At 47.2% G+C, this 15,929-nt stretch overlaps 1 protein-coding gene across 1 annotated transcript in view; it reads left to right on the top strand.

Moving 5' to 3' along the window:
- The window catches only part of mdga2a (MAM domain containing glycosylphosphatidylinositol anchor 2a), a 74,981-nt gene that overhangs the window by 6,608 nt on the left and 52,444 nt on the right, over nt 1-15,929 (top strand). Inside the window, exon 2 of the mRNA XM_056393805.1 lies at nt 12,810-12,949. Within this exon, the coding sequence (XP_056249780.1) occupies nt 12,810-12,949 (140 nt within the window). The remainder of the gene's footprint in view (nt 1-12,809; nt 12,950-15,929) is intronic.

Below are 15,929 nucleotides of genomic sequence, written 5' to 3'. Positions count from 1 at the left end.
CTTTGATGAAATCATGAACTCTCCATATTTGACCTGTTCTCACTTTACCTTCTCGGGGAAATTGGGATTAATTATAATTGTTTCTTAATTACCCTCTCTCTCCCAGCTGTGGAGAGTTTCCTCGCAACCAGGAAACGCCGCTCACTCCGCCATTGTTACCCCCCCCCCCCGGACCCCTCCCCCCCTCTTCCCGATGTGTTCCTGTGTTTATCAAGCCATTGGCTGTGGGTTTACTGTGTTAATAAGTGTTAATGTGCAGTAATGAGGATGGAGTGCAGCACATTACTGGGAGCGCTGTTGGCCCACCTCCCGTTTGCTGCCAGTCGGCTGCTCGACGAAGAGGAGGAGGAGGAGGAGGAGGAGGCAGCGGACACACAGAGTCCTGGTTATGAGTCTGGTCCTGGTCCTGGTTCTGGTCAGACCGGGGATCTGACGTCTACATGGACAGAGAGATCTGGTTCTGACGGCTCAGACATCTGGAGCAGCTGTGTTCACGTGTGCAGGATAAAGGTTGATCCAGGTTCCTGAAACAGGATCTAAAACAAACCACATCAAGAGAAGAAGAAGAAAGATGAATATAAAACGTGATCAGAGTGAGACATCCCTCCAAACACAGATCAGGTGAACCGACACGTTGAACTCTTGACCTCCTTCTCACCGTGTTTGGGCGCGCTTGTTTTGCGGGTTGGAGCGGACTGGAGGTGGAGACGGCAGAGTGACACGTCACTGCTCTGCGAACATCTCTGTGACGGGCTCTTTTCTGTTCCACTGAACACTGAGCTGAAGAAATGAACCCATGTCTGCTTGGATTGACTGTGGGAGGAGAAGAAGAAGACAAACTCCCCAGGTGTCAGGTAGAGAAGTGACAGCTGCAGTTCCACTTCCTGTTTGTGTGATGAACAAGGAAACGTTTCTCTGTTACAGGAAGTTGATGAGTGTTGAGACAGGAAGTTCAGGTGTGTTTCTTCAGGACGTGTTGAAGTGTTTGTTCTGAAGATGAAAGTGATCGATGTTTAGCAGATGTTGAGCAGATGTTTAGCAGATGTTGAGCAGATGTTTAGCGGATGTTGAGCAGATGTTTAGCGGAGGACGTTGGCTTGAGACCTTGGGAAGATGCTGGATTTTGATTGGGTAACAACGTCAGATTGATGTTGGCGTGAGACGCCCTGACGTTTAACTTTGGTCCTGTGACATCACAACCTACATTCAACCAATTATCAACATCTAACGTCACTGCGGAGTTACATCACAGTCAACTGAGGAGACAGGAGAGGAGAGGGGGATGAATATTAAGTACATCTTGTCCCAGTGCATGCTGGGAGCTGAGATGATGGAGAGATAAATATGGCCGCCGGTGTGTGGACGCCATTTCTCCGCTGTAATGACGCGTGATGTGTTCACACACGCTGACGTGCTGTGTGTGTGCTGTGTGTGTGTGTGTGTGTGTGTGTGTGTGTGTGTGTGTGTGTGTGTGTGTGTGTGTGTGTGTTAGTGTCACATGGATCATGTTTATGGCTCTCACTGTGTGTTTGGCTGTGATTCATACAGAGGCACAGGAAGTTTACGTCCTCTCACTCATCACACTGACACAGATATAGACCCACTGTGTGTGTGTGTGTGTGTGTGTGTGTGTGTGTGTGTGTGATTCATGCAGGACGTGGTTAGTCATTCGAGCTGCAGCAGAGAAAATAACGAGTGTATGAGATTTAATCTCCCTAATGATGCTCGGGCAGAGAGACGAGCCGCCGCCCCGTCACGTTCTCTACGTTCTGTATGTTCTCTACGTTCTGTATGTTCTATATGTTCTATATGTTCTATATGTTCTATATGTTCTATATGTTCTATGTTCTCACAGTGTCCAGGTCTGTGTTGAGTCTCACTTGCTACTTTTCCACTGAATCCTCCAGGAGCTTGAATTCTTGGGGAGCTGAAGCTCAGTCTTTGTGGAAGGTAAAAGAAATTAAACTCATGAAACCAGAGACAGTCGCTTCACAATATTCAATACCACAATATTTATTTGTCTGAAGTTTCAGTGTGAATCATCAGATGGCAGATAAAAACAATTCAGTGATGCAAGATAGAAAAATATAACATTGACATAAACGTGACTTTACCAGCGTGGCGACGCAGCAGGTCTGGCCCCGCCCCTCGTCTCTGCTCCGTCTCTTCAGTCTGAGAAGAGCCAGAGCTGCTGATGGTGAGATTAAAGAGCAGGAAGACGATCAGATGTGGATCAGCTGTTCGGGCTTTACAGGACGACTCGGATCAAAGAGCGAGGAAACGTTAACGTGCAGCAGCTCGTCTCCGGCAGCAGAGATCCCACCTCGGGGAGACTTATCTCTCCCTGTGTGAGGATTAGGAGGGAATAATACGGCGTACAGTGAGCTTATGTAAGACGTCAGCTCTGAGCTCCGCAGGCTCCTTCAGCCTCCGTCCACCAGCAGCTGCAGCCTGAAGCCCGCGGGACGCAAACATGGTGGAGGAACAGGTGGTCGCTCTTACAACAACTCCAGTTGTGATTCATGTCAGTGATGATCACGTCGACCGCCACACAACAACCTGCAGTTTACAGCTCGAACACGTTCTCTGTAATTACCATCGAATCACCAGGTCATTCTTCTACCTCCAGGAAGTGATTTTTTATAGAACACAGGACACTAAAAATAAAGTGCCCCCCCCCAATGAATCAGAGCAGCTTGTATTTCTTTGGTGTTGTTGCTAGGTAACCACAGCAGCAGCTGTCAGTCATCAGACGGCTGTTGTCTGTCTCCGTCATCGAGGTAAACATGTTTTAGTGCAGTAAACACAAACAATAAGAAAACTCAGACAAAGCAGCGGCTTCTCTGACTCTGCAGTCCTGAAGCCCCGCCCCTGAGGGGCTTTCAGCTGATCTGATTGGACAGGGGCAAGCTGCAAAATTGATTTATTTAGTGGTTATTTTTTAAACTTTGTTTGAATCATATCAGTTCGTTTTCAGTTACAGTACAAAACCTGTTCCATCCGACGATCTTTGTCTTATTTTGAAGTTGAAATGTAGTGTTCACCTCCTCGTGGTCGTATCCCTCCGCCACTCAGACTAGTTCCAGGTCACATCCCTGTTTATCCACAGTCATAAGATATTAAACATTTGTGTGAAATTTTGTCATAATTGCTTTGTGAAGTCTTGAGTCATGGCTAAAAACTGTTTTCTGAGGTCACCATGACCTTGACCTTTGACCTTTAGCCACCAAAATCTAATCAGCTCATCCTTGAGTTGAGGTGAATATTTTTGCCAAATTTGAAGAAGTTCCTTCAAGGTGTTACTGGGATATCATCATCATCATCATCATCATCATCATCATCATCATCATCATCATCATCATCACCACCTGGCATCTTTAACTATAAAATCCCTTCTTCTTCTTCTTGGTTTCCTCCACGTGTTGATGTATTATAATTAGACAGAAGCTCAAGGTTATTTTGTTGGCGTGGTCACTTCTGCTGCAGTTGTAGTTTCTTTGTGCCAGTTGTAGTTTTTTCCCGTTCTCACAGAGTGATCGATCGTTGCTAAACTTAGCGAAGGTTTCTGTTTGTTGTATCAGCCGCTCAGTGGATGAAGAGTAAACTCTGATGACAGAAATGCTAAATCAGAGACTTTTTTTTGCGTCCGACTGAAACAAACTGAAGAGAAAGAAATCTATTCCTCTGTCCGTGAATCCGTCCCTCCTCTCTTCCCAGCTGTCAGAGTTTCCACGCTTCGTTCTTCACATCGTTCCGGCTGATAAAACTGTAAAATGTGAATTTTCTGCCTGGCTGCTTCCCTCCTCCACCTCTCTGTTTCTATCGCCGTCTCTCTGTGTCTGTCAGCGGAGATGAATGGTCCTGACTCGTCTCCTCTCTGTGGCTGAGCGGCGGTGGGACTCGTGGCGCTGCAGCAGGATGCGCTCTGCTCTGCTCTGGTCTGCGGCGCTGCAGCGGCGAGCGTGATGATAATTACAGTGTGAGCGAGGTGAGGATGTGTGTTATCGGGGTCAGGAGGCTGCACGCGCTCAGTCTGATGTTTCTGCAGAGGCTGGAGGTCGTCCAGGTTTCTGCTGTGGGGGAGATAAAAACCAGTGCGACCGGTTCTTCTCTGCTCAGGATCACGTGACTGTTCCATCACAGCTGGATGAGAGACCGTGTCGCACATCTGTCTTTTCCAGGTCACATGGCACTTAATATACCATGACCTCAGAGAATCCTGCTCTCTGATTGGCTGACAGAATCACCCCAGACACCATTCAGGTCAACAGCTTAATCATGGTTCGATATTAAACTGCAGGTAACCATAGCAACAGTTCTGCTGCTTACATCCTGCTACGGTTAATTTACTCAAGGACTTCTACATCCGCCCCAAAGACCTGTAACACCTCCCCGAGGAACTCTACAGCCGTCTGAAGGATGTAAACGATGTCCTGAAGCTCTTCTCCACGCTCCTCAAGTACCCTGAATCTCCTCAGTGATCTTTACACCTTCCTCAAGGAAAACCCCCATTCCTCTAGATCGCTTTCAAGATTGGATAAAACCCATAAAATCCTCCTCCAGGTCCTCAAGGATCACCCCTCGGACCTCCAGGGTCTCCTGAAGGACTCGAAGATGTTTAAAACACTCTCAGACCCATAGGATCTCCTCAGGGACCTCTAGACCTTCCTTGAGAACCCCTTGAATGTTCTATATCACCTTCCTCATGACCTCAGCAACTCTCTAAAAAACCTCTGAAATCTCTTCAAGATCCTCTTACAACTCGTTCTTAGTGACTTTAACAATCTCCTCCAGGTCCTTTGGAACCTTCTCTTCCCAAAACGACTCAAGGTAACTCCTCGACGACTGCCATAAACTTCTCAATGAGCCCAGGACCTCTGCGAGCTGGAACCTTATATTTGACCTCCACAGAAACAATAGAACCTCTTCTAGGAACTACCTCTTCTTTAACCCCTTTCAAATGTTCTTTTACCTCTTCAGGGACCTCTGGTACTTTTTCAAGGACAATCAGAAGATCTTAAAGGTTCAGGAAAACTTCATCAGTGACTTCAGTATCCCCTGGAACCTCCGCAAGAACCCCCAACTTCAGACTCCGAACCCTCCCCCAAGGAACCTCCTACAAGTTTTACACAAGGACTCGTGATCTCTATATAATCTTCTCTTAAGGACTTCTTTCATCTCCACAAGGCCTTTTTAGTGCCAGTGGAAACTTCTCAATGACCTCTAAAGCTTGATCACTTACTTCACTCGCCTCCTGGAGAACCCTGGAACCTCCACCAGGACCTTAGGTTAAGACTCTCACTGGGTTCCCACTCAACCTCAACTCTGACCTCAGGAAACTGTGGGACTTTTTTAAGGATTCATTAACCTCCAGTCGGACCCTTGGAACCTCCTAAAGGACTCTCAAAGCTCCTGGAGTGCTGGTAGAATATTTCTGCAACCGATCAGAGAGCGCCAACACTGCGATTGATCGGCTTTGTTCCTTATTTAAATGTGACGGCCCAGTTAACCAATCAGATGATTTTTCCTCCACACTCTGAACAGTGAATAAAGTCGTCTCTGAGTTCTGTCTGCCGGTTTTCATTCAGCCCTCCGTCTCCCCCGTCTCATTACGTATGCAGAGGGAGCGGCGTTCTGTCAACCAATCAGATGTCTGCAGTTATTCTTAGCCGTCCCACTGACTCGGCAGCTTCTCTGAGAGATCCTCGGTCCAGAAATAGAGCGAGAGAGCTTATGTAACCCAGAGAGAGAGAGAGGGGATGTAAAAGTCTTTCTTTTTGACATGAATAAAACAGTGAAGTTAAATCTGACCTGAGATCAGGAGACAGAGACAGAACCTGTGTGAGATGGAGCCAGATCTGGATCTGGGACAGATAGTGGTTTTAATATTTAGTTTCATGTCTGTCTGTCTTCTCTGTGACATGAATAAATGAGAAGCAGAGGAACCCGCTCTGATCCCCGAATGAACTCTGCACCTGAAGATTAAATAAGGTTTGTAGTTTTTGGTTTTTACAGGTTTTTGCTTTTGAGCCTCAGGTCACATCAGGTCTGGGATCAGTCCAGCTGACCTGGTTCTAGTGAACTCGGGTTAAAGACTGAAATCTGAATTCTATTTGCTTTTTGTGTGCGGACATAAACATCATGATCCTTATTATTTCAGAGACAGTCTGAGCTTCAGGTGTCTGTGTGAGCAGCTGCTGCTTTCACCAGGGAACATCAGTGCCCCCCCCCCCCCCCACCACAGGGGGCGTGGTCTCTCCACACTGTATAGAAAGTCTCTGAACTAACAAACTGCTCGAGATGAATGCGGCACAATAATCGTTTTACCTCCATGATCTTGTTTCATTATCGTTGGAAAATGAAATTAGATGAATCGCTCAGTCTCAGAGGAAAGTTCAACATCTGTGGATCCAGGACCTGAAGGACTGAGGGACGCGCCGGCGTCGGTCAGGTGTTCCTAATGAAGTGATCAGAGACGTAGCAGCAGTGGAAACAGTTCACTTTGTGTTTAGACTGACAGAATAATAATATGAACGTGTGTGTGTGTGTGTGTGTGTGTGTGTGTGTGTGTGTGTGTGTGTGTGTACGTGCTGCCTTCAGGGACAAATGAAATATCCAGAATTGAATCTGCTGTATAAACAGACACACACACATGAACACAACATCACACACTCTGGATGAGGCTGCAGCTCTTCTCTGCTGGAGGATGACTCACTGTGTGTCCACACACACACACACACACACACACACACACCACACACACACACACACACACACACCAGAACAATTCAACAACATTAGAAAGAACTGAACCAGGACCTCATTAGGACCAGACTCTGGTCCCATGAGGTCTACTGGTCCAGACGAGGTCAGTGTCTGTAAGAAAGGGTCCCAAAGAGACAAAAACACACACACACACACACACACAGACACACACACACACACACACACACACACACAACACACACACACACACACACACACACACAGTCAGCCTCAGGCCTGTACAGTAGAGCAGTGAGTCTCTGAGGGTAGAAGGAGCTCGGCCTGATTTAACCACTGTTTGTGTGTGTGTGTGGTGTGTGTGTGTGTGTGTGTGTGTGTGTGTGTGTGTGTGTGTGTGTGTGTGTGTGTGTGTGTCTGTGTCTGTGTCTGTGTGTGTGTGTGTGTGTGTGTGTGTGTGTGTGCAGCTTTAAACCTTCCCCTGCATTAAAGGGATAGAGAGATTAGAGCATTAAAGGGGAGGAAACAGATCTGTGATTTTCGCTGCAGGAGGTCGTTGTGTTTGGAAACAGACGCGCCACGCCGTCCACGCCTCACACCTGTTCCTACAGTCGACATCGCCGCAAACGTAACAATAACTGCGTCTGTGGTGGGCGGGGTCACGATGCTGGCCGTCTCTCGCCTCCATCGGCTCAAACCTCCTCATGTACACCACCTCCTTTATTCCAGGTTTTACTGACGTGTTGGTGGCCTGATCCAAACCCCTCTACAGGAAGTTTGTATCTGTGCAGCTGGTCGATCAGCTGTTTGTGGTCCGGGCAGGTGAAGCAGAGTTTGTGTCGGTGTGATTAAAGGCCGTTAGCGGAGGTTAAACTGACCCACAGGAGGTTTCACCCTCTCTGTTCCCGGCCTGTTTGACCTCTGACGCCGGGCTCGGTGTTGTTTGTTGTTGTTGTGCTGCGGGTCAGATGAGTCTGGAGCTGTGTTTACTGACTGTGTGTGAGAGCACAAACATGGACTCAGGTGGATGTCTCACCTGTCTGATGCTGCTCTCACACCTGTGTTCCCTTTGAGGACTGAACACTGAATCATCCACACTGCTGCTTTCTCAGTGTTTATGTTTTTATTTATTATATTTAATCAATCAACAGAAAATACGTTTACCGTTACACCCCTAGTCCTGACTGAGTCAGACCTGAACCACATCTGATTCAGTGTGACATCACTTCCTGAGGATATCTATCCCTCCAGAATAAAACTCCAGAAAACCACTTAGAAACCAGAGAACAAATGGGCAGTGTGTGTGTGTGTGTGTGTGTGTGTGTGTGTGTGTGTGTGTGCGCGCCACACACTGCATTTTATGACTAAAGCATGAAGGTTTCACAGATAATCTTCACACCCCAAGGTTTTATTTCAGACGTGAAGTTGGTATCTGACCTCTGGTGACCTTGAGAGGTCACTGACCTCAGAATTGCATTTTTTTTTACAGTTTTTGCTCCATCACTCACATTATAATCATGTGTATCTTTGCCAAACTTGCACCTTTGTTCTAATAAAGATGCTTATTTGCTGCTTGTGGCTGTGTGACAATTTTGCTTAGAGCACCATATCTGCAGGGGAACTGCAGACCCCCCCATTTCCACGTGTTAATGAGCTATAGCTTGTTAAAAACACTGACAACTTCTGCTGTGTGTTCTATGGAATCACATGACTAGCTAACACATTAGCGATCATTCTAATCAGAAGCTAACACGCTAGTTTGGTCACACAAGGAGGCTCCGCCCTGTAAAATGCACAATAAGCTACAAGCTTCTGCAATCTGCTGCACTCTAATACTAATGCTTGAGTGCTTTTAATTTGAAACATTTACAGGAAGTGTTGTAAGTTGCTGTAAAGAAACCACCAACAGCTTCGTGTGTCAGTGTTTGAACATTTAAACTGTTGTGGACGTTTCAGTCTCATGATGAAACTTTTGGTTTGTTGTTTTCTGTGATTAAACTTCAGCTGATGTGGAGTTCAAACAGTGAAGATGTTTAAACGGAGCGACGCTCTCACCCGCAGGATTGGATTTGATCTAATTCCTGGTGTAGGAGTGATTTTAAAGACGCAGAGGGGGGAGTGTAATTCCTGAGTTTAGGAGGTGTTGTGTGTTTTCTTGTGTTTTGTATGCTGCAGCTTGTACTGCAGGGATCAGCTGCTGTGCCAGCTCCGGGCCGGATTCATCACTTATTAGGACGTGAACGGTTTGTGGCGCTGCAGAGAGCGCGGGGATTAGGCTAATACCTGGTTTTAGAGGGGAAATGGAAAATACCTGAGCCAGAACAGGATGAGAGGATGGAGGGACGGAGGAGAATACAGATGAAGAAGTGACTGTTAGTTTCACAGTGAAGGAATCAGATTTTTAAGTTTTAATCTGTAACTTTTCCACATTAAAACGTCTAAAAACATCTCGACTTGCGTTTTATATGTTGTTGAGTTCGTACATCATCACAAATGTTTCCAATTCTCAAACCAGAGAAATCTGTGATTTGAATCATGGTGACGTTTCATTGGTCGCCTGTTGATGACATCATCTCCTCTATGATCATGTGTCAGTGTGTTGGTCTGACAGAAGCTCAACATTGACTCTTATGTAGATTTAAGCCACAGACACTTTTTACAGCTCGGTGTTTTCAGCTCGTTATTTGAAGCAGATGATTTTAGTCGCTGGACGTCTGGACCTGAAGTTCTCCGAGAAACAAGGCGAGGAAACGTTCGACAGCTGAGCTCCGGCTGCTGGAGACGTCCGTGTAAACTGCTGTATTCAGTGTTTCTACCAGTTTTAATCCCCTGGTCTGTTTGTTGTGGAGGAGGAAACCTCTGTGAATAATTCAGCTGCTGGTAAAAACCTCTGCTTCATAAGTTATTAAAGAAACAAAGGTGAGCAGTCAGAGTTTCCAGCTGCTCAGAGACGTCACGTGTCCTGAAGAGCGACCGTGAGTCACCGAGCTTTTTTGAAGTTCTTGTTTTTTGGGCATTTTTGCCTTTATTCAGATCAGTCCAGTTGTAACCAGCTGTCACACCTCGTCTCTTTCATGTCACATATTCATTATATTATATTATGTGTTTGTGTTGAACTGTTCAAGTACGGAGAAACAGACCAGGACAAACAGGAGTCAACCACCATCATCATCATCATCATCATCATCATCATCATCATCATCATCATCGTCATCATCATCATCACCATCACCCAGAAAACCCTCCTCCCTCTGTGTCTACGTCTCATTTGATTTTCCAGAAGTTGAAAATCAAAGTGAAGCAAAGTGAATCCTGAGCAAGATCTGTAGTGGGTTCAGGTCTGTAGTGGGTTCAGGTCTGTAGTGGGTTCAGGTCTGTAGTGGGTTCAGATCTGTAGTGGGTTCAGGTCTGTAGTGGGTTCAGATCTGTAGTGGGTTCAGATCTGTAGTGGGTTCAGATCTGTAGTGGGTTCAGGTCTGTAGTGGGTTCAGGTCTGAAGTGGGTTCAGGTCTAAAGTGGGTTCAGGTCTGTAGTGGGTTCAGATCTGTAGTGGGTTCAGGTCTGTAGTGGGTTCAGATCTGTAGTGGGTTCAGATCTGTAGTGGGTTCAGATCTGTAGTGGGTTCAGGTCTAAAGTGGGTTCAGGTCTGTAGTGGGTTCAGATCTGTAGTGGGTTCAGGTCTGTAGTGGGTTCAGATCTGTAGTGGGTTCAGATCTGTAGTGGGTTCAGGTCTGAAGTGGGTTCAGGTCTAAAGTGGGTTCAGGTTTAAAGTGGGTTCAGGTCTGAAGTGGGTTCAGGTCTAAAGTGGGTTCAGGTTTAAAGGGTTTATAGGTCTGGATCTATTCTGGTTCTACTTGAGCGTGTTTCTTTATGGTTCTAGATGAACTCTTCTCTGGTTTCTTGTGGTTCTGGTTCTACTCTGTGTTTCCATGGTTACATCTCAACTCTCCGGTGGTTCAGTTCTATTCACACTCGTTCTGTCTGGTTGGTTCTTCTTTGATGAACAGTTCTGCTGTTCCTCTGAGCCGCTCTTGTTCTGGTTCTGCTGAAACGTTCCTGTGTGTGTGTGTGTGTGTGTGTGTGTGTGTGTGTGTGTGTGTGTGTGTGTGTGTGTGTGTGTGTGATGACATCAGCAGGAAACATTCGCAGAGTCATCGGAGGACAGAGAGAAAAAACCATCCAGAATCTAAAAATAAAAAAAGTGAGAAAAAGTAGGACAACCAGATCATCCACACCTCCTCTCTCCTCCTCCTCCTCCTCCTCTTCCTCTTCTCCTCCTCTCTTCTCCTCCTCCTCTTCCTCTCTTCTCCTCCTCCTCTTCCTCCTCCTCTTCCTCTTCCTCCTCCTCTCTTCTCCTCCTCTCCTCTCTCTTCCTCCTCCTCCTCCTCCTCCTCTTCCTCCTCCTCTGTTCTCCTCCTCCTCTCCCTTCTCCTCTCCTCCTTCTCTCTTCTCCTCCTCTTCCTCTTCCTCCTCCTCCTCCTCCTCTCTCACACCTGCAGACCTGCAGCTGGATCTGGATCAGGGTTAGTGGTCCAGTCTGCTCCTCCTGTCAGTTCAGGATTAATTTCCCTCTGCAGCTCGTTTAAGATCTCACAGCTTTAATTAGCGGAGCCTCCTCAGACTGTTCTCCAGAGTCCTCGGGTCTGAGCTGCAGGTCCAGGTGGACCGTCATTACCTGCAGGTCCAGGTGGACCGTCACACATCACCTGGACCTGCAGGTATGAAAATCAGTGAAACTGAAGTGACTGATGTGGATCCACTTCCTGTTGTGTTTGAGACGTGATGTCGTTGTTGTTTTATCGGCCGTTCTCCTTCACTCAGCTTTGAATTTTAGAAATTTGCAATTTAATTGTTCAAATTTAAATTAAATTTTTTTTAATGTTTTTTAGTTTTAATTTGAATTTTTTTCATTTAAAATATGTTGTTGTTGTTATCGTTGACGCTGCAGCGGATCACCATCAGCGTACTTGATAAAGCAGGTTTTACACCTGACGATGTTCCTGATGTGACCTTGGTTCGGAGGGTCCTGCTGTAGCACCTGAGGCGTGGCCCCGCCCCTTTAGAAGCCACTGTATATACCACCACACTATAGTTCAGGACCAGCTGACGTCCTCATGATCCAGCTCCAAGAAGACGCTGTTCTTTACTGGAGTTTTCAGGGACTCAAACGCCACACTGCCATCTTGCCGCGTGGTTCCCATGACAACAGGTAGAGATGATCCTGCAGGCTCCGTAACAGCCCACTCAGCTCGCAGAGACTCACAGAGCTGTTTGAGTCTGACAGCTGCAGGTAAAGACACAGTCTCTGTCAGGAAACACTTGTGTGTCGCGGCGGCGGCGAGTGGGAGGATCAGAGCAGCGGCAGGTTTAAAGTTTGTTTTGTGGAAAGACGAGAATCAGTTTAAACAGTTTAAATCATGAGAGGGGAAAAGTTTCAGTCTTTAAAGAGACGATGCTGTTACAGTCACTGAGTTCAGTGGGCGGGGCCTCAGGTAGACAGGTAGAAGGGCCCCACCCCTCCCGTATCGGCCGTCAGACTGAGCGAGGTCCCTTCATCTCTTTATCGTTGTCGTGCGTCTCACTGTCAAACAAGAAATCTCAAACCTTTAACGGGCGGCAGTCAGAGCGGCGGCCATGTTGTTTTCAGGTCGACGTCTCGTGGACACGATGTCTCGGTAACGCCTCAAACATTCAAACACAAGGATGAACTGATTACATTTTGGTGGACAAAGGTCAAAGGTCAAGGTCACGGTGACATCACAATAACTCGAGACACAGAAATCATGATTTCACATAAATGCTTAATATTTGATTGGACTCTGGATAAACGGGGCCGGAACCCAGAACCCGGAACCTGGAACCCGGAACCCGGAACCCGGAGCTGGTCCGAGTGGAGGAAGAGATTCTGCCTCATCGTGTTTTTCTATCGTCATAAAGTGTCACTTTCTGCTTCTGCTGCAGGTTTGAGTTTCCTGTGTGTTGAAACTTCTTCCTATCTGTCCGACACACTCTCACCTGTTATCCCTGTCTGTGTGTGTGTGTGTGTGTGTGTGTGTGTGTGTGTGTGTGTGTGTTGTCGCCCACAGCGCCCCCTACAGTGCGGATCGTGCACTCAGGTCAGGCCTGTAACGTGGAGGAGGAGCGCTACACTGAGAGAGTTTACACCATCAGAGAGGGAGAGACCCTGGAGCTGCAGTGTCTGGTGACGGGACACCCCCGCCCACAGGTAACCACACCTGATGATGATGATGATGATGATGATGATGATGATGGGGATAGGGTGGGGGAGGGGGCATCCACAGTGTAGTTAGCTGTTTACATGAAAACCCCGCCTACTTCCCCACCTCCACACAGCCGACCAATCAGTGAGGTGGCTGTGATGTCAGAGAGCGGATCACCTGCTACTGACGTGTTGTTTGAACTCAACCAAAGATCTTCTGTGAGGGAAGAGGCTCCACTCTGTAACTGCACAGTCAGACAGTTTCTGTATTTCCCAGCAGAGTGAGACATCTTCACTTCCTGTCACTGTCACTTCCTCAAACTGATCAGTCCGTTGAGATGATCTGTGAACCGGGACCTTCGGTGTTTCAGGGTTAAAACAATCTAATAATTTAATTTTTCTACATCTTAAACTTTGTGGATTCTCGAGACTTATTCCGGACGCTGTTTCCCACATTCACAAACCGTAAATGGAGGAGAGAAGAAGAAGCTGGAAAGACGGAGAAATGAAGGTTTCCTGTTCCTGAGGCGACTCGTAGTCCGGGTCTGCCGCCGCCGTGTCATCAGCTCCTGTGAAGATTCACTCGTGGCGTCTCCAGCCTTGTCTTCTTCCCATCACCACCGGAGTCGAGACCACACAGCCTCACCGCCTCTTCACATACGATGACATCACGACGGGTCTGTTCTCACAGGAATCAAAGTTAATTCGTTCTCCTGAGCATCTCGGACTCAGTGGTGTCCGATCATGTTCAGGATGTGGCGGTTTCACAGAGACGGTGGGTTCACAGAGTCCTGAATCTGAATCAGGGCTAAACACCTGGACCTGGACCTGGACTTGAACCTGGACCTGGACCTGGACCTGGACCTGGACCTGGGCTGATAGAGAACTGGTCCTTAACTCACTGGTTTACAGTGAGAGAGAAACCAGTTCAGAGACCTGAGTTCATCACAGAACACAGGATGAATGAATGAAAGAAAAAACCTCTCTTACACACACACACACACACACACACACACACACACACACACACACACACACACACACCGCCCGTATTGACTCTGCAGAGCACACAGTAATAAACTCCCCCCTCCCCTCCCATCATCCCCAGCGGCGTGCTGCAAGTGCCAGAGCTCCTGCTGAGACGAGCTGCTGCGACGCCTTTGTGTTTCATAAATGAAGAAGAAGAGGAAACCCTGGAGGACGAGACGCTGCTGCTGTCTGTGAATGAAGAGAGAGACAGAGAGAGAGATTTACTCTGAGTGAGGAAGAAGAGAGGCAGGAAGATGAAGATGGTGAAAGAGAAGTCAGACGTACGAGGGAGAGTGGGAGGTGTTGTGAACGCAGCTCGTCCTTAATGTTAATTAAACCTGAACACAAACACCTGGACGTCCTGTGTCCCTCGTCCCGTCCACACTGGCTCTGGTTTGTGTGATCAGGATCAGAGGAACCCGACTCCCCCAGGTGGACTCTCCTGGACTCTTTGATCATTTATCATTAGTAATATTTTGCTGTTTACATTTTATTAAGGCTTAAAGTTGTGGATAATTGAGGGTGTGGCCTCTTTGAGTGACAGGTGGGTGAGCGAATGCTTGACTCTCAGCTCCACACATCTCCCTCCTCTTTGCCCATATTTGGATTAGCTGGGAGTTAGGGGGCGGAGTCGGGCACTGCCAAGAGAGCGACGGTGAAGCAGCTCACTCTGAGCTTCAGAAACCTGTGGGTGACGTCACAAAGGCGACGTCCATCTTTATCTGTGGTTTAGAGCAGCGGAGGTTCTCCTGTAGATCCTGCTGATGTCACAGTTACATCATCACGTCCAGGTCTTTGTCTCAGCTGTGATTGTGCCTCACTGCCGTCATGTTGTAAATATTGTAAAGGATTTGATGGGTGATGGCTCAACCTGATGAAGTGTGTGTGTGTGTGTGTGTGTGTGTGTGTGTGTGTGTGTGTGTGTGTGTGTCCTTCAGACACTCCGTGACAGTAAACAGCCTGTTCTTCACTGTGTTGGTATAAAGTGGGACAAAATGCAACAAGCTCAATCTTTAATCCAGATAGTTGCTTGTTAAAGGATTTAAAGCGTCGGGGGCTTCGTGTTGTTTCTCTCCCAGCTGTGATGTCACAATAAAAGCTCATTAAAACCTCTGCTGCTTCAGACTGCATCTTCATTTACTGTCAATTAACTACAGACACACACACACACACACACACACACTGATTGATTAATGGAGAAATTAATAGGCAGATTAATCAATAATGAGAATGATCGTTAGTTGCAGCCTCGTGTTAACTGGTCGACTACAGTGACTGTACAACTGTAAAATACAAATCATCATGAAATCATGATTTCAGTCTGATGATTTAATGTTTAAGGTGAAGAAGAAGAAGAAGAAGAAGAAGAAGGGATGAAAGAAACATGCAGAGGAAGCTGAGCTCTGCAGTGACGCAGAGAGGAAAAAAAACAAGTGTGTTTTACAGTGTGTGTGTGAGTGTGTGTGTGTGTGTGTGTGTGTGTGTGTGTGAGAGTGTGTGTGTGTGTGTATGTTCAGACTGCGTGCCAGTAGCTGCTCTATTTATAGCTTGAACAGACTGACAGCAGAGAGAGAGGGGGGGGGGGTAAAGAGAGGTGTGGAGAGTCTCACTTGGTCTCACAGCTGATTATTGATTATTAGTGAAGATGTAATGCCAAGATGACATCATCACGTTAACGCAAACCCATGGGAATTATCACGATCTGTGGACAGAGCCCGGTTTTCTTCTGTCCTGGTCTAGTCCTTGTGTCTCTGCTGGTGTCTAGTGCCGGAGTCTGGTCCTGGTCTCTGGTCCTGGTCCTGGTGTCTGTTCCTGGTGTCTGGTCTCTGGTCCTGGTGTCTGGTCCTGGTGTCTGGTCTCTGGTCCTGGTGTCTGGTCCTGGTCTCTGGTCCTGGTCCTGGTGTCTGTTCCTGGTGTCTGGTCTTGGTCTCTATTTCCTGGTGTCTGGTCTCTGGTC

This window comes from Seriola aureovittata, chromosome 13 (genome assembly GCF_021018895.1).
Source record: "Seriola aureovittata isolate HTS-2021-v1 ecotype China chromosome 13, ASM2101889v1, whole genome shotgun sequence".
In the NCBI taxonomy this organism is placed as follows: Eukaryota; Metazoa; Chordata; class Actinopteri; order Carangiformes; family Carangidae; genus Seriola; species Seriola aureovittata.
This window is presented reverse-complemented; position numbering and strand designations above follow the sequence as displayed.